General features: G+C 41.8%; 1 protein-coding gene across 1 annotated transcript in view; it reads left to right on the top strand.

The window, feature by feature from the left end:
* Nucleotides 1-24,942, top strand: part of kcnq1.2 (potassium voltage-gated channel, KQT-like subfamily, member 1.2) — a 168,737-nt gene that overhangs the window by 20,745 nt on the left and 123,050 nt on the right. Inside the window, exons 3-14 of the mRNA XM_071922734.2 lie at nt 2,945-3,071; nt 3,434-3,512; nt 3,614-3,710; nt 5,336-5,476; nt 8,276-8,386; nt 8,752-8,847; nt 10,844-10,978; nt 12,939-13,107; nt 16,669-16,695; nt 18,554-18,607; nt 19,153-19,267; nt 22,563-22,631. Of these exons, the coding sequence (XP_071778835.2) occupies nt 2,945-3,071; nt 3,434-3,512; nt 3,614-3,710; nt 5,336-5,476; nt 8,276-8,386; nt 8,752-8,847; nt 10,844-10,978; nt 12,939-13,107; nt 16,669-16,695; nt 18,554-18,607; nt 19,153-19,267; nt 22,563-22,631 (1,220 nt within the window). The remainder of the gene's footprint in view (nt 1-2,944; nt 3,072-3,433; nt 3,513-3,613; nt 3,711-5,335; nt 5,477-8,275; nt 8,387-8,751; nt 8,848-10,843; nt 10,979-12,938; nt 13,108-16,668; nt 16,696-18,553; nt 18,608-19,152; nt 19,268-22,562; nt 22,632-24,942) is intronic.

Genomic DNA, 24,942 nt, shown 5'->3' with positions numbered 1-24,942 from the left:
AAGGAGCGACACCAGGGAGGATGACAAGTAGCAACATCCTCTTTGTGACAGGAAGCAAAAGGGTTTAGGGGAAATATGGTCTTCATTTTGAAAAACACTTGCAGTAACAATACCACTGGCATGAGATAGAGGATACTAATCCTCACCACTTTTACAGTAATTATACCAAGGAATCACAATAAATTTCACAATGATATATTGATGTTTAAAAATGCTCATTGTAAAAATTCACATTGCAAACACAAGAATCAGAGCTAGTAACTGAGGTCACTCAGTCTGTCGCTGCTCAAAAATGCTCTCTTCTCTCTTGTTTACCAGAATGCTGGAATAGTAGAAAAGCTTTTAATCTCAGTTACCAGAAGTCGAATAAACTGGTGTTAAGCACAATTTTGGACTCAGTTTACCAGAATAAGTGGGGTGTTTTTTTTTTCAACGTTGACACAAAATGACACAAAAATCTCCACAATGCAAATCACTAGAGAACATTGATAAAACCACATATGAAAGGGACTTGCCAGCTTGGCAACAGCTGCATTTTCAAAAACAACTCTCAGTTTATTTGTGGGAGGTGCTAAACATGAGGAGAGTGAGGGTGAATTACTGTGGTGTGATTGATTAGAATCATCCTTACAAATGAAGAGCAACAAAAATTCAACTCAACAATTCAACTCAAATCAATTCAACAAAAAAAAAAAGATATGTTAAATGTTAAATCTCTGAGGGGGCATTTGCAATTTGAGTGGGTTAGTGGGTGACGCTGGTATCTGAAATTAGATCAGTAATAACTCAAATTAGATCAGTAATAAGTAGGTTATTAGTTGGGATGTGTACTGTCCATGAGTTATAAAAGCTTAGGAAAGCTCAGGTAAATCCAGATGTAATGAATGGTGTGTGTGTGTGTGTGTGTGTGTGTGTGTGTGTGTGTGTATGTGTGCACCTTCCCCTTGTAGTGGGACACACAGATGAAGCAATCTAATCACATTTTCATCTGATACTGTAATTCCCAAGCAGCTCTTTGAATCAGCTTCATCCTCGTTTGGCTTGATGAGATTATCGGTACACAAACAGGCGGCTGTTTTCAGTAAACACGTAGTTGCCAGTATCTGATACACAGACAAAAAACACCCCAACATCTGGGTGACCCATTTTATGGAATTATAGCTAATCCCTTCAAATTCCCGAAATTCAGACCTACCTTTGACTTTCAAATGTCACCCAGATGTCATAATTATGAATCATGATGAACTGGGGTGCTGTGGACATTTGTGCTGGTGCTTGTCTGGCAACTGTATTAGTTATTATAACATTTTTATTTTTTACCTAGAAAACATAGGCCCACATTGAACAACAATATTACCCAGTTAAATGGTAACACCACTGGATTTTCATATTAGATAGGACTATCAAAGATTCCCACCTTGTTTGTCAGTAATAGATTCAACTTTGAATTCTGGTGTTTTGGTTTCTTTGGAAAGCCATTGTAAACAAACACAAGTTATCTCCCTGCTAGCCTGTGGAGAACGGGCCGTATGGTAGACAGGTGTGGGAAAATAGCCTTGTCTGGAAGGACATTGACACCTTTTAGCCAGAACTATCTACGGATGATGCAACGTTGTATAGACAGCAACAGGGCAGTGAAACGTCGTCTAGGCAAACAATAATAAGGCTATGGCTGGTCGGTCAAGTTCAACTGAACTGGATGTTATAGGGATTTACTGAACCGTCTCTGTCTGTCTCTGTCTTTCATTCTGCCTCTTTGGCTTCCTTTCTCTTTGTCATTATCTCTGTGACAAAAATGAGCGATTCATGGGGCTGGAGGAAACCCAGGCCAGACGGCTGAAGCGCAAAATTTAAAACCGTAACCATGGTTAATGAACGAATATGAATACATTGAAAATTAGGGAGCTAGATCCAGCCAAAAGGATCTGCCTGTCTGTCTGTCTGTCTGTCTGTCTGTCCGCCTCTCCATCACTACTCAGCCTGACTTTGTCAATTGTGTTTCAAAATTTACACATCAGTGCATTTTGTCTTTGTGATGATAGTACAGCGCCACTTTTGCTAGCCAGAGTAGCGTCTGGTGTGAGTGACAGGTCATTGTTTTGGGTCTCTGCGGCACTGTGTTATTGCAGCAGGGCTCATGGTATTAAGTTTCATACAATGGGCGGTCAGGGAGCAGCCAGTTCAAGCAATCAACGGGACGGCCACCCACACGGCCTTAGGCCTTTACTGACAGTTAGGTGGCTAAATATTATGGATACATGGTGGCTGGGAAAAGGATCTCCATCAGACAGACCTGATCAAGTCACACACACACACTCATTTACACACACACTCATTCAGGCTCACATGCACAGAAGCACACATGTATGCGCATATAGAAAAACAAATGCACCATGGCAGATATTTGAACACAATCTGAGCAGATTTGAAATTATTACCTTTATCTAGCCTTTTTTAAAAAATAAATTAGTATAGTTGATCGCCATCTTGACATGATGCAGAAAGGTCTACATTTATAACAACAAGATCTTAACTCCCAAGTAGATTATTTAGCCTGCATATCCTGTAGGCAGCAGTGTCATGGCATTTCATCTTATGGCTTCAATCACTGAGCCATTGACCCTGTCTGAATATGAGCTGTCATCAGCAGCGTTATCAACACCTCCATCTCTCCTCCTGTGGGTGGGCTTGCTACTACGAGACCACCTCAATCTCTCTCTCCTTCTCTCCGTCAGCGCACCTGTCACGACCCGCTCATATCATATCTGAAATCTTGGTGATTGATTATAATGGCCTCAATGCTTTTAGATTAGTCTTAATGCGCAGTGCTTTTAGAAATGATATCTTATCTATTTCCACATCCTCTCGTTTGTGTTTCAGTATTGTCATTCTGTACCAATGGATTAATCTAACTCTTGTTCTGTGTTTGTGTTGCGCTCCACAGGAGATTGTGCTGGTGCTGTTCTTTGGCACGGAGTACGTGGTCCGGCTCTGGTCGGCTGGCTGCCGCAGCAAATATGTGGGCATCAAAGGACGCCTCCGCTTTATCAGGAAGCCCATATCTATCATAGGTGCACCTGGCATTTTCCTTTGTTCCCATGTAACACAACTGATGTCATGAATTGTTCTTTTAGATCGACAGCTAAGATTATTCAAGCAATTCATGAGGCGGATTTTCTTTAGAATCCCAAAAAATTTAACATTTAATATTTAAAACATTCATGCGAGTTATCTTGAATCAAATCTTTTAGAGTGGATGCTATAATAATAACGTAATACCAAATTTTATTTACTATGTGAATTAATTGAATAGAAAGTGAATTGATCCCAACCCTGATTTGATAGCCTGGGGAGGACATTTGATTTGATTTTGGTTCTTTCTTTCTTTCTTTCTTTCTTTCTTTCTTTCTTTCTTTCTTTCTTTCTTTCACAGATTTGATAGTGGTCATTGCCTCAGTCATCGTGCTGAGCGTAGGATCCAATGGCCAAGTGTTTGCCACATCTGCTATCAGGTACGCTAACCATATTGTTCAGCTTTTTTATTCATTACTCATGGCTGGAGAGAGAACAAAAGCTTGTGACACTGATGAGGGTCTGACGCTGTGGTTTGCAGGGGCATCCGCTTCCTCCAGATCCTGCGCATGCTGCATGTGGATCGGCAGGGAGGAACATGGAGGCTCCTGGGATCTGTAGTCTTCATTCATAGACAGGTATAATCATATTCAGTCTTGTCATATACCAAAGAATCACAATGTTTCTGTCTTTCTATCTATCTATCTATCTATCTATCTATCTATCTATCTATCTATCTATCTATCTATCTATCTGTCTGTCTGTCTGTCTATCTGTCTGTCTGTCTGTCTGTCTCTGTCTATTTATCTGTCTATCTATCTATCTATCTATCTATCTATCTATCTATCTATCTATCTATCTGTCTGTCTGTCTGTCTGTCTGTCTATCTATCTATTTATCTGTCTATCTATCTATCTACTGTATCTATCTATCTATCTGTCTATCTGTCTGTCTGTCTGTCTGTCTGTCTGTCTGTCGCTCTGTTTTTATCATTTGCACAGATAAAAATGATCAAACACAGAACAAAAGAGTAAAAAAACATACAGGTTGTCGAGGTGAGATAAAAAACAAACAAACATGGGACTTAAAACAAAAGAAACAAACAAAATACGTGAAGAAACAAGATCTACATGACCAGTTCACATGCAGGCTCCCCTGGTAACCTCTGGTTCTTCGACACCTCAGGGCGTTTGATCCACACGGGTGGTTACCGAACCTAAACGCAGCAGCTACTTAAGCATTTGCTTACCAGGCTCACACCACAGCCTGCATTAAAAAAACAAAACAACTAATGTGTTGTGGGGTGTTTCTTCACCAAATAAGGCTTCCCTGAGGTCAGTTGGCCTCCTGCACATAGCTGCCGTTTCTTCTTCTACAGGATGAGTGCTCTTGTCTGACTGGGCCTTCCTGGCTGGTTATGGGCAGACTAAATGCTGTTGTCCACGCTACATTTACTGCTTATTACCACAGAGTCCAGTGCACACAGGCAGACATGCAGGCACACACACACACACACACACACACACACACACACGTGCACAAACACACAACACCAGACCTAGCTTTATAAGGAGAAGAAGAGAGAGATAGTCAAGATTACCGGTAATTTTTTTTCTTTTTTTTTTGTCTGTGTGCTGGTACACTTGTTTTAGCATTTTCTCACGCTGATACACAATGAAGTCAGAGGATGTAATGTTCTTTTCTTAATCCCCGAAGCCCCTGTGTTCTTCGGTTATACTTTCACTTGACATTCATGTCTCTTTGATGCGTAAGAGGAACAGCACCGCTCACTGAGGATTGCGTGCAAAGGTCAAGAAAATAAAACGTAAGACGAAGCCGAGACGAGCCTAGTGTGATTTGTTGCCCTCTCCCCTTTGTCAAATGACCGGTTTATCAAATTATGTGCTCTGTTTAGTGGAAACATATTGTCTTTAGCACTGTCAATAAATTGATGGAAAGGAATGGACTAAGCACACTAGGATGTGTTTGTCTGAATTTCAATGTGCCTCCACAGTTAGGCCTCATTTAGCAATATTTACAATTGAAAGACACTGAACTGCTGGGCCAAAAACATATTCATGAAACATTTATACGATACTTTTAAACTCATTTCTACTTATTTTGCAGTTGAAATATATTGCATACGCTAACCATTGTGTACAAATTGTTTTTTTGTTGAATGAATGGACCACAGCTATGTATGATCTTGCAAACAGCATATTCATCCCGTCCTCTTTGGTCTTGTACCGTCTGTGTTTTGCAGGAGCTGATCACCACCCTGTACATCGGCTTCCTGGGCCTGATCTTTTCCTCCTACTTCGTCTACCTGGCAGAGAAGGATGCTGTGGACGAGGAGGGCAAGACGGGCTTCTCCAGCTACGCTGATGCCCTGTGGTGGGGCGTGGTAAGGCTTTGTGTTTTCATTTTCTACACCGAGTGCTTTAATGTGCTTTAATGTATCAGTACGTTTTCTCAGATACGTTTTTTGAAATGCGTGCTGTATGCTACCGGGCTCCTTCAAGTGCTTGCACATAGCTTGCATGCTTGAAAGGTCACATGCCCATCAAAAAGTATTCTCTCTGTAGAGCAACTTATCTGTACAATGCGCTCTCAAGTGGAGTCTTACTGGAACCATGGAGAACGCTGGCCACCCCGGTTAGACCAATTATTCAGCTCCTTATGTATTTCTTCTCCCTGTCGGTTCTTGATGCAGCGTGCATGTTTTGCTGCAACACTCGACACAGAGGCAGGTGGGTTAATGTTTTTTGTGCGTAGAGCTGGTTTTGCCTATTTCCCTCTGCGGCGGAGGCTCAGGTTTCCAGAGCAGTTAATTAAACAGTTGAATTGAAGGCGCGGGGTAATGAGAAACCTATGGCAGCCTTGTGCGGAGGATCAGCGTGCCACAAAGAGACGGTAATAAACCATTCACCTCTGGGCTCTTTGGCTCAAAGAACTTTTAGAGCGCCAATATAAAGTGTCAGTTCCCTTAATTAAAACTTTAATTGTGGGATTACTACCTTTTTGTAACGAGGGTTAGAGGGGTCGCGGCGCTCCTCGCCACTCTATGGAAAGGTGAAGAAAAGCTGTTATTTGTGTTGCTCCGTTCACAATGAGGAGAAAAGAATCGTGCTCCGGGATTTGCACCTTTTTGTTTTTGGGAGACTGTAAACTTGAGAGTCATGATATGCCGTGCCAGCAGGTTTCGTCAGAGGTGTGTGTGTGTGTGTGTGTGTGTGTGTGCGTGTGTGCGTGTGTGCTTAGTGAAATGAGATTGCCCTGATTGGAGAATGCTAAGCTCTCCCAGTGTGTATTCCTTCCCTTGGCATGTTTTCCACAGTGGGATGTGCAGGTGCAGGGCACAGCTGGAGGACAAGCCAATGCCATGATTCATATCCCTCGCTCTCTCTTTCTCTCTCTCTCTCTCTCTCTCTCTCTCTCTCTCTCTCTCTTTCTCCCTCCCTCCTTCTTTCCTCTCTCCAATAAAGTTCTGTTAGTTAGGTAATGCGTGTTTGATCTTAACAATCTTTCAAAATTCAACCAGAACACAGTGAAAAGACAATAGGAAAGGGAAAATGTAGAGAGCAGATAGATAGATTAGTTGCCATTTTTCTAGATTACATTTTTCTAAAACTGGATTCATTTTCCGTGCACACGTTCAGTTTGAAGTGGGTGTAGTATGGTGAAGTATTCAACTATAACATATCACTGTTGTCGAATCATTCCAATTGTGGTTTTGATTAGATTTTTCACTTCAATTGAAGGATTACATTGTCATCTGTGGGCTGATGAAATCCTTTCAAAACCCACCGGGTAATTTCAAAAATGCTTAGTCACCAAGCTAAAAACAAGGCTGTTTTTGTTAGTGGCTGAAAAGCTGACGTTTGGGAGATACAAGGTTTTAACCCAACAGCGACAATATACATATACATGTGCATACACGCACACACACACACACGCACACACACATGCACACACAAATTCCACCCTAACCCATAAAGCTTTTGAGACCTGGGACTGTGACCTTTGTGTAGAGATGAAGAGGTTTTTACCACACACACTTTGAGTATAACCCTCTGGTTTGAATGAGAGGGGTGTTTTTGAGTAGACCATTCCACTCTGATGTCAGGAGGACATTGTTTAGTCATCGGATTTGTGGGTGAGGGATTAACCCCCCCAACCCCCCCACCCGCACCCCCAACATACACCCACCCGCCCTGCCCCAACTCCTTCTTTTTTACCCCCAAAGCCCTTTTAAGTATCTCACCTTACATCAGCCGCTTTGTGTTAGCGCACAGCGACGGCTCACGCAGCGATACCCCGTAGACACCCACTGTAAGCCAAGTGTGCTCTGAATGTGTCAGAATTGGCTCGGCTTTCAGAGTGGGTGTACATGCAAATGCAAAAGGGTATTTGTTTTCCCCCCTCGCCCCAGCGAATTCCTACACTCACTGAGGATTAGTGGTCGGGAATCTTATTCCCATTGAGGGGCAGAGCCTGAAATGCCCCGGCCATCGCTGACAGTTATGGAGCCAGTGCCAACACGGCTGATGAACTTTTACTCTATTGTCTAACTCCCGTTATAGACTACAGTGAAGAAGCTTTGAGAGCTCTGCATTGAGTCGAGTTTTCATCACCTCAGCAGTTCATTAACAAGAGAAAAAGCTTTTTTGCTGTCATGTTACTGAATAAACTTTAATTTAAACTCTGAATCGAGAGAATGTCCGATGTAATGGTAAAATTATTGACATTTACATTCTGTTTGCAACAGTGTTGAGCTTCGTCAGGAGTAAATCAATGAAAATGGAAAGACATAACATACTAGTATACGATGTGTGTTGTCTGTCTTTCCATTTTCATTGATATACCCTGATGAAGGAACCTACCTAAAACATGTAGCCATAGAAAAATGAAGGCAATGATGAAATGAGCACCTTTTCTTAGCAAACAGACTTTAAACAGACTTAAATTTGGAGAAACATAAAGCAAGGACTCAACCTGCGAGGGTTTAACATCATTCATTAGTTCTTTCCAAACTCAAATGATTCTTGAATTTCTTAACCTGACTTGCATCACTGAAAGGTCATGTGTGTTGTGAAAATATTTTTTTATGCAAAAAGCTGTCACAAGTATCTGTACCAACTACTTTCAAACTACTACTTTTATTAGGTTTTTATTGTTTTATTTGCTTGTTTTATTTCTCTAGGTGACTGTCACCACCATTGGCTATGGAGACAAGATTCCTCAAACGTGGATAGGAAAGGCCATCGCCTCCTGCTTCAGCGTCTTCGCCATCTCCTTCTTCGCTCTGCCTGCTGTAAGTATACTTTGAATATGAATCTCAAGAAACTCATGAGCAGTGAGAAACTACTTCATCTCAGATCTATCAAAATTATTCTGTTTTTCATTCAATCTCCATCTTATTTCAACTTTGACTCTCTCAACTTTGATATTTACATTTACATTATAGGCATTTATAAGACGCCCTTGTCCATAATGAAACGCAATATGTGACATTTCTCTTCCACTATGAGTATGTTGCTTGATGTAAAAAATAGAATTAATTTTTGTGAGATTCTACATCTAGATTCATCAACCCTGCACAATATGTTACATCTATTAATAACTTTCTCTGTTTTCCCTGCGGTATGAATAGACACAACCTAAAAAATCTGTGTTTAGGGTATCCTGGGCTCAGGGTTTGCCCTGAAGGTGCAGCAGAAGCAGAGACAGAAGCACTTCAACAGACAGATCCCTGCTGCAGCCTCCCTCATCCAGGTACCAACACTGGAAAGGCCAACGCATCAACTGATGGCTGTTTTGGATTTTAGAATTGAAGCATCTCAGCTTTAAAAAAATATGTAGAATTGTTACATTTTTAGTAGTAGTAGTAATAGTGGCAGTAGTGGTAGTAGTAGTAGTAGCAGTAGTAGTAGTAGTAGTAGTAGTAGTAGTAGTAGTAGTAGTAGTAGTAGTAGTAACAGCAGTAGCATTAGTAGTAGAAGTATTACAGTAGCACTAATAGTAAAAGTAGTAGTAGTAATATAGTAATAATAGTAGTAGTAGCACTAGTAATGACAATAATAATTATTATAAGTAGTAGTATTAGTAGTTGATTTAGTACTACTAGCAGTAATGTTATTAGTGCTATTTGCAGTAGTAATAGTGTCATTACTGTTTTTTCAGTAACATACAGGAATATACAGTATTGTCATCTGTGTTGATGCATGGTTTTTTTAGCAATTCTTTTACACTGCTAATCCAAGCAGAACCGAGCGAGGCTGTACTTATCTGAACTGTACAGTTGAGGCAGGATTAGTAGTGTTCAAGCCCCCATGTCAGCAAGAATCTTGCTGAATGCAAGAAGTGTCCTTGAGCAAGATACTGAATCTCCACCAGCTGCAGGGACACTGCTTTGTAGCTGACCCTGTGCTCCAACCTCACTGTGGAGGGGAGGGGGAAGGGGGTGGGGGTGGGGTGGGGGGGGGTGGGGGGGACGACACTTGTACACTTGCATGAAAAAAATATTCCAGGATAATATTACATATCCCTGTTATGGTCTTATTTTGGATAAGAGGTTTACAGTAGATGTTGCATATATTTCATATGCCACTCATATCCCATGTGAAATAATAATAAATAAACAAAAGATTTGAAAAAAAACAACCTCCTGAATACCAGGCAAACAGAGCTTTCAGACTGTGAACAACAACAGAAAAAGGCATATTCATATGGCAACTTATTTTGTTTTCTTTTAGTTGTGATAAAAACGTATTAGTTCTATTCATAATGGGATATGATGTTCTCATACACCAACTCCAAAATTTAATACTTGGGCACCATAAGTAATAGCAGGATATTTTTGGTGTGCATGTACATGCAGTCAACCTTATAATCCCTATAATCCATAAGGTATACATTAAAAACCAAGTCAGACAGTCCATCACTGCTTTAACAGTAGACACATGCCCTCCTTGCCACAGTTTGAACTAGAACACATACAAGGCCAATAAATCTCCCTGATCTGATACTTTTCTTCTTCTTAAAAGGAGCACACTTGCTCTCTCCACATCTTGCCAAAGTAAGCTTCAGAAAACAGTGGAAAGCAAACAGAGAAAGAAGCAGCACTATTTGTTGTCCGCAAATTCCCGCTGAGCCATGGAAAAGGTGAGCGGTCCCGCTTGCCCAGACTGAGACGGGAGGCAAACAGGCGGCCATCTTGTGCCAAAAGCTAGTCATCACAAGGATCACATTTACCCAGAATACACGGAGAGCCACAGACATTTCAGACACCTTACTGTGGCAGAAAGACAGCTAAAACTGAAACGGACAGAATGTACCCAGGACAATGACAAATACTGTAACTACAAATAAGCACTTTTTTGGATGAATGGGCTGTTTTTTCTTTGCTAATGCCACAGAACAGAACAGAACAGAATAGAACAGTGGCGAATAGAATAGAATATTTTAGAATATTATAGAATAGAATAGAATCATTTTATTGGCCAAGTGCAAGGAATTTGTCTTGGTGACATTGCACAGACATATCAGCAGGAACAAAAGAATATTTAAAGCCAAAACCAGCAGTAAATGGCATAAGTGGTGTATACATTCCCATTAATTTACGGCTATTTTAGCAATATTATCATAGTCCTATGGCGTGATATGTTTTATTGGGGTGTTGATGATGTGATTTAAAGGTGTGATTTAAAGGTTATTTGGGCTGACGCTTTGACCGTCGCTCATGTTCTGTGTTATTATCTGTGCTCCTCAGACGCTGTGGAGGTGCTATGCAGCAGAGAAACCAGGCGGTTGTCCTGCTACATGGAAAATGTATGTCCTTACTCTAGAGGCCATCGCCACAATGGAAGCTGATACCAACCCTAATGTCAGGAAACTGAACATATCGGTAATTATCCATCTTAACGCCGATTCACAGGAAAGTTACAGCATCAATAAAAGCTTTTTATAGTTCTCAGTTGGGATTGATTTAGTTTCCTCAAAGGGACTGGACATGAATTTCATATTTAAACCGCTTTCAATCCATTTTGGGAAAAAAAAAATCATTAGCTGAAGTTCATTCAATGTCCCCAAAAATATAGAGGATCCAATTCGTAAAAAAGATAAGTCATATGACAATTTGTTTGTTCATTTTTGTGATTGCGGATGTCTCATTTTGGAATGAAGCTCGTCATATGCGGGGCAAAATATTTTCTTCCTCGGTCGACATTCGAGATAATCTTTTAAACCTCAAGGTCCGGAACATCGAGACCTCCACATCCCGTTTCACCTCCCAAAGGAGATGTCAAAAGAGCGTTGTCAGGAAAAAGCTGTCAGACTGTGATACTGCAGGGCGGATTTGCATACGTCTGGCCCACACCGTATTGTCTCCTTGTGTGGTTCACCTTTCAGGACAACATTAGCTATGTTGCGCCTAGGCCATACAGCATAAAAGAGCAAGTTAAGTTCCCACCCTCAAAACACACACACACACGGAAGGACACACAACACACGCAACACACACACACACACACACACACACACAGCAGTTCCCCCCCCCAGGCCTGACTCCACCAGGATGACTCGAGGCCTTTGTCTCGGCCGGACAAAGACTCAGTCAGTTGAGATGATGTCACCGCCGCCTTTCTCATGGGAGTAAACCTTTGTCTAGTAGAACAACAACAAAAAAATCTTTGTTTAGCATTGAACCCACACGTATTGGGGAGAGTGAAGGCTGCTTCCGCTCTTTTCTCTTTCAGCATGTGACTTTCTCCTCTGACTTTCCTCCCTCACTCTCTCTCTCTCTCTCTCTCTCTCTCTCTCTCTCTCTCCCGAACACTTTCTCTCTTTCCGTCTCGCTCACGCTTTCCGGCTTCCTCGTCTGCCTCTTCTCTCTCTCACACACTGTCTCTTTATTTTCTCTCTCTCTAATATTGTCTCTTTCCCACTCGTTCTCTGTCCCTCTCCGTCTCTCTGTTCTCTCTTTCTTTCCCACTCTCTCTCTCTCTCTTACATAGTTTTCCCCTCTCGCTCTCTCTCTTTCTCTCTCTTGCTCACTCTTTCTGTTACAGTTTCTTTCTCTCTCTCTATCTTCCTCTCTCTTTTCTATTTTCTCACTCCCTCTCTCGGTCTTTCAAATTTTTCTCTCGCTCTCTTCCCCACTCTGTCTCTTTCATTCTCTCTCTCTGTTAATGAGTCATTCAGGCCTCGGGTATTTGGACTGAACCGTTGGCCACTTGTCAATGCCAGGGAGCCTGATCCACTGAGCCCAAATAATTGAGTTTCTATAAAGGCCACGTCCATGACGTTGGCGTGGGAGTGGACTGGAGGCACCATTCAGGTCCTCAGGAACTCACTGACTCACACACACACACAGCTTTGACCTCACTTAAATCAATTGAGAGTACAGTACATAGTCATGGTTTAGGTCACCAGGCTGCAGGCAAGCCGGCTGAAAAACACTGAAAAATGTGTTACAGGGCATGTATGATGTAAGACATATATGAACTACATAGGTACTAAAAACAAAAAAAATGGACTGGAGTACAGTATTCACAAATATGCAAAATTTGTGTATAGGCTGTGTCATTTTCATATTCAAATTCACACAAATTCATATTCAGTTGTACTGTTACTATGTAAAATGGATGAAAAGCTATTTTAAATATTTGTCTCTTAAATGGAATATTAAATCACTAAATTCTATTAACAATTGCCAGCTAAGACTTTATGCAGTTAGTGTCAACTCTGCACTGCAGAATGGCGACTGTATTAGTGGTTATGATAATTCGTCATCATGACCATCCTGACACACATCATGCTTCTTAATGGTAGGAATGAACAGGGTTCTTGTTGCCTCTCTCTGCCAGAAAAAGGGGACCAAGCGGAGGTTGAAGCCGTCGCGAGGCAACGGCTCCATGGGCGTGTCCACAGAGAGAGCGCTGTCCATCCCCCAGATCACCTACGATCACATTGATGACTCTGTGGAGAAGAAAGACGTCCCCTTCTTCATGGAGGAGCCAACAGGGACTGTTGAAGGTAAAGCACAGGGAAGAGCACGGCCCTCATGTTGCTTTAATGCAGTGGTTCTCAACCTTTTTGACTTATGACGCCTTAAAACGACGCAATGCGTACTCTCGACCCCCCGTCACAGGCTGCATGTGCAGAGTGGTGAACAGTTCAACCAAAGAATTATTAATAACAATTCCCAAGCTGTTTAATTTGATTAACCTAGATGTTAATCATTTGAGGCATAGAGGCTCAAAACTATACAGTATTTTCCAAGAAAAAAGTAAAAATTAGAGAAAAATCTGAAAAAATAGACATTATAATAAAATTGAGCAGTAAAAATATGTGTCTTTATAATTTTTTTTAACAATCTTATAAATGATTTTGCGACCCCCAGGGGGGGCCCGACCCCCAGGTTGAGAACCACTGCTTTAATGTACGGTAGCAGTATGCATAACTTGATATCAGAGGTACTTGTTTACTCACTCAATGTTCAATCTGAAAATAAGGGATATTTTTCACATGTAATCTACCCTGATGCACGTTTTTCAAAAGCAACCAGCTAAACTCAAGAAAATGCATTTCACTCATGTCAAGGACAACTCAAGTAGCCAAGATCACACATTAAAGCACTGAGCCGTACTTTATTACTTCTTAACCAACATGGCTCTCTTTTGGACCTCTCAGTCACACCAAATTGCATTAATTTTGATTGGAACCATGATACTTTCAGAATGCCACCCTATGTGAAGGTGTTTTTGAAGCGCAATGAATATCAGTGTGAAGCCATCTGTGTCGTTTTAATGCAGTGTGTGGCCAGCCGGGCCCGAAGCCCGTGTCATATGAGGGGCATTTGCCAAAGTGAATTACCACAGTAATGAAACCGACTTTTTTCTCTCCCTTTTTATACAATTTTGTTTGATGAAATAATGTGTTTCAAGGACCGTGAAATGATGTCATGCTGCCTTGAGGGCCTTGGAAATCCATTATTTCAGTAAAAATTTAATGTGTTTTTGCATTCAGGGGATTTGAATGGTCACGGCAGGTCCACAGATGAGTGACATTGTTTTTATGGTAGCGCTCCGATGCTTTACTGATTTTAACTGTAATTGTATTGAGTGTTTGTCGTGCTAATTTTGAATGTAGATATAAAATGTTTATTATGCAAAATTAACGAAGAATCCCACTCAATCTAATAATTAATTTCTGTTTTTCCTATGGCCTAGTAGAGTCATCACTCTCCCAAAGTTGGGCACCAGAAAACTAACATTTTACCAAGTGTCACACTGATGTAGATCTGAGAGCAATGAGTGGACTCTGAGTAGAATCTTTGCTTGAACTTTAACATTAAAAACCACTTAATTTTATGTTGTTGACACTTGAATATTTGTCTATATTTTCAGAAAATCATACTGTCACAGTCATCTTTATGCAGTTAATTATTTGCAGAGCCATAATAGATTTTGGGACACATCTGGCTATGGGAGAAAGTAGTAAATGTTCACAAATACAGGCCAAATTGTCTATGACTAACATGCTTGAGTGAAATTAAGTTGTATTAAACTTTTAGTAAAGTATATTATTATCGTAATGTTATTGTAACTCTTATATGAACTGAAGAGTAACTACACGACTTGGAACGTGCTTGGGATGGCGATCTAGCCGATCTGTAACCCTCACAAGGCTGCAGTTTAGCTCTCTCACACGAAACAAAGAGAGGAGGCCATTACACATGATGGGGATTGAGAGGAGATGTTATGTAGCTGGTTACTCATTTTCACACAGTAAACAGAGGCCCTCTCCTGATCCCCTTAGAGCCAAGATGGCTGCCAGGTGTCTCCAGCAGGCCAGATGGAAGCCATTACAGTCTCAGCGGTGATTAGAGGTCATGGTTACAAGCTCTTTACTGCTCCACTTGTCCACTCCGCTGGCCACAGACACTCACACTGGGATTAAGCAGAAAAATAAAAAAATATGGGCCTCTCAAGGTCACAAGTGGGAATTTCCCTCGATACGGCTTTCCACAGTTTACCAATATTGCTGCAGTCACGCCAAAGCCAAGCTCCGTTTCCTTTTTTGTCATCAAATTGAAAACAGCCAGACCAAAATGCTGGTGTTGATTTCGGATGGTTAAGTATCCAAAAAAATTCCAAATGTGACTTGCAGTGGTTCCAGAGTGTTGCTAGCACTCGCACATAACCTCAGAAACTGCATTTGTTAATACGAGTCTATGCTGATGGATTGGAAGTTCCCACCTAACAGGTTGGCCGAGGGGGGGCGGTGGTTGAACTTCCTGTGTTAAAATCCACCCCCGCCAAATGAATCGTCCCAGACCCCAGGTTAATAAATACTCTTTATGAGTTTTTCCTGTCAAAGCGTGTAATCATAAAAGGAGCGGGAGCGATGTAAACTTGAGATAAAGGCAAAGCATCGCCAGCAGAGCAACCAGTTATGAGGGGAAAAAGTTATCTCGTTTGGTGCTTAATTGGATGGATAGACCTTAGATAATGAAGGAGAACATGTGTCTTAGTGCCTTTGATGCATGTGGGAAAGAATAAATACCATTCCACTCGCATTCATTTTTTTTGCATGTTTTCACCTTTTCTTTGGTCTGGTGATTTTCTTGTTTTAAATTCACATTTTATAAATTTTTGAGACTCACAAAAAAATACATTAAACAAGTTCAAGCAACACAGCAGGTTTTAAATAGGCAAATCACATACATTCCACTAATTTTAATGTTTGGCTTATATAATTATTTAAATGTAGACATGACTGATGTGGAAAAAGGGGTTTGACAAGCTGTGAATGTCATAAAACCATGTAAAGCCGCCACAGTGAGCAGCCTGCTGTCACTAATGATAATGTTTAGACTTGAGACAGCATGGGACTGTATGATCTCTGCTTCAGACCCAGCCATAAAACAGACATCTGCAATGTCAACTGTCTACACCAGGGCCACTGCACTTTTTTTTTTTTTTTACAACAATGACTGCATTACTTAAAAATACTTTTACCAAGAGGCACTTAAAATTTTTAAAGAAGTCATCTGGTTTGTAAGTTAGCTAATAGAGGCCATAGGCTAATGCAACTTGGTTATTTGTGCATCTTGCAAACTAAGTACATTTTTACCTGAAAAAAAAAATAGACTTCAAGGTAGCTACTGTAGCCTATATCTCTCTCCCCCTGTAGATGTCCATCTTCAAGTGAGGTGCTTGGCAACCTTAGGGCACTATCAAAATAAAAGTCTCAAGTAGTTTAAAAGTGTCCATTGGTAAATTACTCTGGACTTTTCCCAGTATCACTTTCAGTGCTCTTCTTGCAAGCTGTATCTGGCCCAGATCTCATCTGAACAGTGGCAGAATGATCTGACCTCAATTAGATCGTACTCCATTAAAGGAGGAAATGCTGAAATGTATACAACAAAACTGCTGCCGTGTTACACAGCAGAAAAATCATGATGATGATAGACATTGGTGATTACATCAGTTGGGAGGATGTGTCATCCACCCACCCCCCACCCCCAAAATTGTTGCTGCTCCATCCATGTTGCAATCCCATATTAACCATTCTCCTGCCTTTCAACCCCAGGTATCACCAGGATGTTCAGACAAACAGGTGAGTCCATCTTTATCCCTTATCCACTTACTGAATAACTCCAGTGCTCTTAATGTGACTCCAGGGACTGGGTTATGCCATTCTGTTACTAGGATGATGTCAACGTACTGCCTCAGGACAGTCTGGTCTCATGGTAGCTCTCTCCTTACACTCTCAAGTTCCCGTTCCATAATCTCTTGTGCTAAGCCACTAGGTCCGGCATTAACTATACCCAAATCCAAGAGACAAGGAAACAACAATCAGACTCTTTTATATGCCTGTTTTTCTCAGTCAAAAGGACACAGACATGTACAAAAGGTGACATTAGAGAGTTGAGATCACTGCGCCCTCTTACCAGTAGCCCCTTCCACTGGTTAAGTACTTCTTTTTCTCCTATTAAACACTCCCCTGTGTTAATCATTAGCTAGCCTGCCTTTTTAATGTGGCCCAGACAGTATTTTAATTAGACTCGCTGGCTGGCTGGGCCTTTGTCCCCAACCGGACCAAACCAGAGCCAAGCAGAGAGACTCAGACACTGGGCCTGGGCTGACCTGGCCTGTTTTCTTTACTGGGTGCCCTGCCAACACCAGGGGTGAGGAGCAGGGCTTGCCTGGCTGGGAATGGACAGGGGCCTGGGGGACCGTGGGGACCTAGACTGGGACACTAAGAGGGAAAGAAGGGGGGGGTTGGGAGTTGATAAGCAGCCATTGTGGAGCTCCAGTGGTCAGAAATAAACTGGTCATTGTTTGATTTAGTCAACGTCCGGCTTATCGCTCCACTTATCTGTCTGGCCCCACCCAGCTCCCTGTCTGTGAGAATCTCTCAATGGAGCGCCCTCTCTCTGCTCTCTCTCTCTCTATCTCTCTCTCTTATTCTCTCTCCTTCCCTGGCATTCTGTCAGTCTCTCTCCACTCTCTCTCTGTCTCTCTTTTTCTCATTATCTCACCCTTCTCTCTCAGTCTTTTTCTCTCTCAGTCTTTTTCTCTCTATCTCAGTCTCGCTCTGTCCCTCTATCTCTTCATCTCTTTCTCTCCCCCTCTCTCTCTTTCTGCCTGCCCCTGGCTTGTTTTCCTACTCTGAGGCTCCCAACCAAACGTGTTTGCACTGATGGGCCAGATAAACGACATATTATTAATAAGCCCTTATGCTGTTTGTGTAGCCGATAAGCCAAGGCACGTCTCCTTCAATGAGCTGAAGTTGAAGAGGCTAACCAGAGCTCCTTTAGCCTTTACCCTGCCAGGTCTCTCTCTCTCTCTCTCTTTCTCTCTCTCTCTCCCTCTCATTTTCTCTCCCTCTCTATCTCTCTGTCTCTGCTTCCGGATTGGACAATGTTAAACAAACTCGATGATGGAATACTAGAGAGGTTGAATGGCTTTTGCTTGAGTTGGAATGGTCATTCTGTTCTTGGAAGTAGATTTGCCTCTCCATTCTTTATCACAATGGAGGCCGGGTGGTTTGGAGGGGAGACATGTCAAACTCCGCTGACAGTCTGACTGCGGGTCAAGACCCCGCTACACATGTTGTTCTTTGCTGTTGTTTTTAGCCGCACCAGCAGCCAGCCAGCTGTAGTGTTGAACTGGAGTGCCACAGTTTCTGTCTGTGCCTGTGCAGTTTGTTTATATATATTGATCAAATCATGTGACTCAAAACAATTTTTTTGTTGATATATTAATATATCATGATGCTGATAATATTCACATTTTGCATCCTGTTGAAAAACCTTAATGCTAATTTAGAATTATTGCACTTCTGCTATGCAGCAATATGAGTCTAGATTGAACACTAAAGAACCCCATTCAAATAAAGTGTGTTTATTTCTGTTTTTCCAATCTTTTTCTGTCTCTTTTCTGCTAATTTTGTTATCTTTGCATGACACCAGGCCGTCCTCAACATTCATGGTCTTCTTTCACTCTGAGCTGCCCTTCCTCTCCAGGTATCTTTCTGTTGCTTCTATCTTTATTACTTTATTACTCATGCTTACATTTGTCTGTATATCTGTTTCTCAGCTGGTTTTGCATTGGCACCCTAATTTTTTATTTGCCATGAAATCTTGGAAATACGTCAGACACCATAATATTCAACTTAAGCAGTAAGGCATGAGAGGCCATGCTCTACAGTGATTTTAGATCAGCTAAGAGGCATTAAACCTGAAATGAAGCAATACTAATTAAATAACAACAATAAAATCTTATTCCTCCACAAAGCAGTACAATTCAGTGAACTGTAGCTAAACAATGTGGTTGCTAAGCGACACATAAGCACCAGTATGAGTTGTGATTTTTGGTTGCATTAATGTTTAAATAAATTCTTATTGGGTGTTTTACAACAGTTTTGAATGTGACTCATCCAAACAGAATTTAGGACTGCGACTATCAATTTTATAGCATCTCTCCAGTCCACCAGCTGAGAAACACTGCTGCAGTATGACTGAATCTGTATAAAGTTGGAAGAATAATCCTTTATCTCTGTCCTCCCTAGTGAAGAAAAACCTTGACAACACCTCCATCGACATCTCCAGGGCCAACAGCCTCACAGACGAGCTGGACTACATGAGCGAGGACATCCCGCTGCCCGTGATGACCGACCGAACTCAGTAAGTCCCAGAAAGATCCCTCTCCCCCCATCTCTCTCCCATCCATCACCCTGCGCTGACCCTCCATTCTCCGGTCCACATAATACTGATCTCCCTACTCGTCATAGGGGTCCATAGTACCTAAAGGTCTTTTGTCAGACCAGAGAGCCCCTCTAGCTGCTCTCTAAATGAAGCCGTTTTGTTGAACTCTCTCGAGGGTTAAAGAGGCTCTCGAGGGCCACGGCCATACCAGGTACAGAGAGTTATAAAGGGGATTATCCCTTTAGTCTTGAGGGAAATGTCAAAGAAATCCCCCTCAATAGGTTTTGGGACATGTAAGGGTACCGGATGGCTTGTCGCTACATGCCCTCGGAGGATTGAGGCGGACGAGAGTGTACGGCTGTTGGTTACTGTGTGAATTATGAATGTGTTTTGTTGGTGTTCCTACTTCCCGTTCATTGTTTGTTCATTAAAGTGGCTAAATTGTGCGAAAAGCATTCTCTTTAGTACATTTGCTGCAGCACTATGACGATCGTTACAGCAGCAATTCTTTTAACGATCGATCATTTCACTCGTATCACTCTCAATATGTTTTTTGTCTTTTTACCAACTTCAACAGACCAGTACTCCTACACTGTGTCCTTTTCACAAGTTTACACTGTCAACTGTCAGTGGAAGTGTTTATATAACGGCGGAGTGGCAGGACTTTGCTCTGACAACGTGTCAAACACTATTGTTTGGCTCAAGCCCAGCGGTGGGAGATTGCAAGTGTGCCTTCCCCAGTGGGACCAAGTCATCCCCATTTGGAGCTTCTATACTGAGCAGGCGTGTGATACCAAATCCCATGAGATATTAAATGCTGAGTGTTAGATGTCTTAATAGATTATGGGCTTTGATAAACCATGAGTGCTGACATGGGGCTGTCATGTAGTATATTGTGTTTGTGTGTGTGTGTGTGTGTGTGTGTGTGTGCGCGTATGGGTGTGTTTGTTCTCCTTCATGGATAATACATATGGTACCGTAACTCCATATTTGACAAAACTGTTAAGCATCTGGCAATGCATGCAAATAGAGCCTGTGGGTGCTATCGTAGCCAAATGTAAATCTATGGGTGGCGTTCCTTTTACATGTTCTACCAAACTGTTTGAATCTCTGGTTTTACCCATTCTGACATATGCTGCTGCTGTTTGGGGTTACAGAAGCTACTCTTGTGTTAATGCTGTCTTTAACCGAGCATGCGGGTTTTATTTAGGAGTTGGTAAATACACCCCAACTGCTGCCATACAGGGCGATATGGGTTGGAAAACTCTATGGCAACGCCAGTGGTCATGTATTTTTAAGAACTGGCAGAGGCTTTGTAGCATGCCTGATAGTCGACTCTGTAAACGTGTGTTTCTGTGGGCTTCCCAATTGACTAATGTAAAAAATTATATATACACTGTGAGAACTTTTTTTAGCTCCTTGCATATGTCCCACCTTGCCTGCACAGATAGAGTCTATTCAAGAAATGACTTAAAGAATTTTGACATTGCAGTATCAGACAGTGATGAACAGAAATGGTTTCAGTTAATAAATAAACCTGGGGGTAACAAACTGCGCACTTATTGCCTATTTAAAAGTGCTTTTGATACAGAGCCATATGTACAAAGTATCTTATCAAGGCAGCACAGAAGCACCTTTGCTAAATTCAGATGTGGAGTTGCACCTTTAGCTGTAGAAACTGGAAGGTACACAAACACCCAGCCGATAGACGGTTCTGTACCCTGTGTAATAATGGTTCTACTGAATCAGAAGCCCATGTACTCTTACACTGTGAACTCTATACAGACATTCGTTCTGAATTATTTTTTCAACTTTCAAACTATGTTGCAAATTTTAATGAGTATGATGATTTAAATAAATTGTGTGTAGTTTTAGCTGGTAAATATTGTATCCACGAATGTGCCAAAGCTTGCCACCTCCTCATTGTCTAAATTTTATAATGCAGTATTAAGATTGTTGTATATCCTTTGTGTGTGTGTAATATGACCTTTATTTTTTATTTATTTATTTAAATTTTTTTTCTTGTGTGTGTGTATGTATGTATATGTGTATCAATGTATCTGTACGAATGTATGTACTTATGTGTGTGTATATTTGTGTGTATGTATGTATATACATATGTGTATATATATATATATATATATGTATATATATAGTGTGTATCCTCTACAGCCAGCTGCCCCACCCTTTAAAGCCTGAGGCAACAGCGACAGCATGTGTGGACTGGACTGATGCAGTTTGAGTGTTGTGTTGTGCTGTGACATGTTGACATGCAATATTTATATCCCTCCGTCTTGTGTATGTGCTTATGCTTGTAATCTTTTTATACGCTCACAGGAAAAGCATGAGCATGTGTTTAAAGTCTGATGTGTAGCGTAATCCTGACGGATATTTTTGAGTCAACAGTGAGTTGGTTGTATTACTCACTTGGTTATATTACTCAGTGTCCCTCATATGGTTCACAGGTGTGGTCTTGGTCAGCAACTTCTGTTTACACTCAATTATGTCATTTGGCTGGAGCGGTTTCATTTTCTAACTCCATTACTGGTCATTCACAGGCCAGTTTGTACAGCAACATGTTCAGTTGGCCAATTGGGCTCAATTGGATTTGACCTAGTTATATGTAATTTGGTTCTTTTCTAAAGCGCTGCAAAGAGAGCTGCTGTGGTCTTAAGTATAAAGATGACTTTGTGTGTGGTGTGAGGGAGAGGTGGAGGGTGTTTGAGTGCGTATGTGGGAGAGAGAATGAGATAGAAAACTTTTCTCATCAACTGCAATGTATTTGTATCTTTAAAATGATTTTATTGTGGGTGCGTGAGGGTGTGCGTGCATGTGTGTGTTTAATTGTTATATCTGTGTGCACATGCATGTTGTGTGTGACTATGTGCTGTATGTGCCTGCCCAGTAGGCGTTCTCCTCCCTCCTCTGACCTCCTCAGCGCTCCTCCCATGGCCCTGCTAATCCAATATCACCTCCTACGCTGGCCGCTCCTTTTCTGATTCAATCTCCATTCTCCTCTGTGCGCCCTCTCGAAAACAAAAAGCCTCAGTGCACCTTTTGTACAGAGGAACGCAGAACCACTGCCACAGGGTAAAAACCTTGTATCCCTCAAATTTACACTTTTCAGACAAAAAATTCCACCCATAGAGGATCATCCTGTCCTTCAATTCAAGTAAAAACCTGAAAATCACAAACACAAAACACTAAAACGCTGAAACGGTAGTTAGGGGGTTTTCACCTGACAACAGCAGAATGCTTCCTCTCTCTCTTGCAGTCTGTTGACCAGCCCGTTCGTGGCTTTGGTCCAGGACTCTGTCTCCACACACCACTTGAATTCCACAAGGTACTGTACTCTGCTCCTGGCTCTCCCTCTTTTCTTCTCCCTCCCTCTCTCGCTTTCTATTCCTCTGCCCCCTCCATCCCTCCGTCCGCCCCGATGCTATCCGCTGGCCAGGGGAGGCCATGGAAAAGTTGCTGAACTGTGACATCCCATAAAAGCCGTGACCAGCCACTACCCAAACTCTCATAATTCATCTAAAATTTGATAGGCGTGCCACTCCTGGAAAATGTGATTTTACTGTCTCACAATCATTTTCGGAGCTATGCTATTTTTCTGTATGGAGTCTATGGGTTTTCTTTTATTGGTGCTTAAGAATAGCTCTGCTTCATATTTTAAACTTGCTGCTCTCGTAACATTTATACTTGAAAACATTGCACATGCAGAGTAGAGTCATCTTTGTATCATGCAAAATGAATATGGCTGAGATCTAATCCAGTGTGTTGTGGTGTAATGAAGTAAGACCACATGTCTGGTAGTCTCTGCATGTACCGTGTCATTTATTTATGCACTGGTGTCATTTCACTGTATCTCTTCTGTATAAACCGGTACTGTGTAAATAGATACAATGTAATTTTACCATTTTTATTGGACAATCATTTGGCCAGCAGGGTGGCCACAGGCTTGATCCCTGCAACAGCCAATGTGTCAATCCCTGTCAAAGTGTTAGTGAGCAAAACACTGAACCCCGATGTGCTCCAGAAGCAGCACTGACTGAAATTTGCATAATGTATGTGAATTTTAGAGGGATATGCAAAGAAACAACTAATTACACTGTGTGTGATGTGGCCATTGATGGCTTTCCACAAGTCTGTTGCTTGCTAGTTCAAATGTCCAGTACGCTCACCCTTGTTCCCTCCAAACAGCAGATGGCGCTATTCTTTTACAGTATGCATGCTTCATATTGCACATACTGTATGGTCTGAAGGGCTGTTTGTGTGAAACATCCTTATTTGTCATCCTCTTGCTAATTCTAGCCTTGGCAGGCAAAGTTGTAACTCACCATGTTAACACAGCCTGTGTTGCAGTCAACAGTGAGTTGTCTCTCCATGTTACAATAGATGTTACAGAGTCAATTACAGTAAAAGCATGTAATCAGATTTTCTGCCGGTTAATTAATATGTTTCTTTCCCTCCATACATTTGAGGAGCAGATGTCAGAATAATCTGGAAAATATTCAAAATCGGTCCACCGTGTTTCCGTTTTTAAACTGAGGTTCATCGTTATCTGTCCAAAAACAAATTTTGCATGTGTCAACTCATTCTCTGGACACGTGTGTCTGTTTTTGTGTGTGTTTTTTTGCATGTGTCTGAGCATTTGCATGTGCGTGTGGGTGTGTGACCGCTGGGCGTTAATGCCCGTGTGTGTGAGAGAGAGAGTGTTCCAGCGGCAGAGACACACAGAGTGTCTATTTGTATCCATTGCAGAGCTGCTGTGCCCATAACTCAGCTGTAACAGCCAAGCTTAGATTTGGGCCATGCTGGGCACTCCCATAACAGCTGGTTTGTTTTGCCCCTGGTGTCACGCCACTAAGGACAGCACTGTCATTTGGCATCCTTATCTGGAGCGCTGCAGACAAGCTACCAGATCCACCCCTACTGCCTGGAACAACACACACATGCACACACACTGGATCAGTTTGCCCCACTTCATATTACTGTAAGGAACTGGAGTTTTTCCACACCGTCATGGCTTAATGTAAATTTGACATGAGCTGGTATTTTTGATATGAATCTTTCCTCAGTTTAGATTGGTGCTTGTTCAAACAGCCTTTATCCTACTTTCCTGGTAGCTCCATTCCCGATTCAGTTTTTTTTTTCCTCTGTGATAGCGCTGGCTGGAGTGTTCCACTGTTTGTTTGGCTTTTCTGATGCAGACTACCCCCAGTGTGTGTGTGTGTGTGCGTGTGTGTGTGTGTGTGTTTGTATGTGTGTGTGTGTGCGTGCGTGTGTGAGACATACAGCTGGCTGTGACGTCACTGGGCTTCTGAAGAGGAAGTGGCACAGGGTAGCGTCCGCACGCAATCTTCTCTTTTTCTCCTCTGTTCAGGCCAGCAGACCTGTGCACACACACACACACACACACACATACACACACACCCCTGAAATATTGTTCCCCTAAGAAGATTTGATGATACTTATCTGAATCCAATCTAAATGACCTACAAAAGATAAACAAATTCACAGTTTATATTCCACTGGACAGCAATACCTGAATTTCTTTCTTTGTTTAAATCCAGTTTTTGGTGATTTGTTTGAATCTCAGACACTTTTTTTTTTTCAAAGAGAAAACACTCTTGTTCCACAAACCGTCAGTC

The sequence above is a fragment of the Centroberyx gerrardi genome, chromosome 4 (assembly GCF_048128805.1).
Source record: "Centroberyx gerrardi isolate f3 chromosome 4, fCenGer3.hap1.cur.20231027, whole genome shotgun sequence".
Classification (NCBI taxonomy): Eukaryota; Metazoa; Chordata; class Actinopteri; order Beryciformes; family Berycidae; genus Centroberyx; species Centroberyx gerrardi.
Note: the sequence above shows the minus strand (reverse complement) of the source record. Positions and strands in the feature narration are given on the sequence as shown.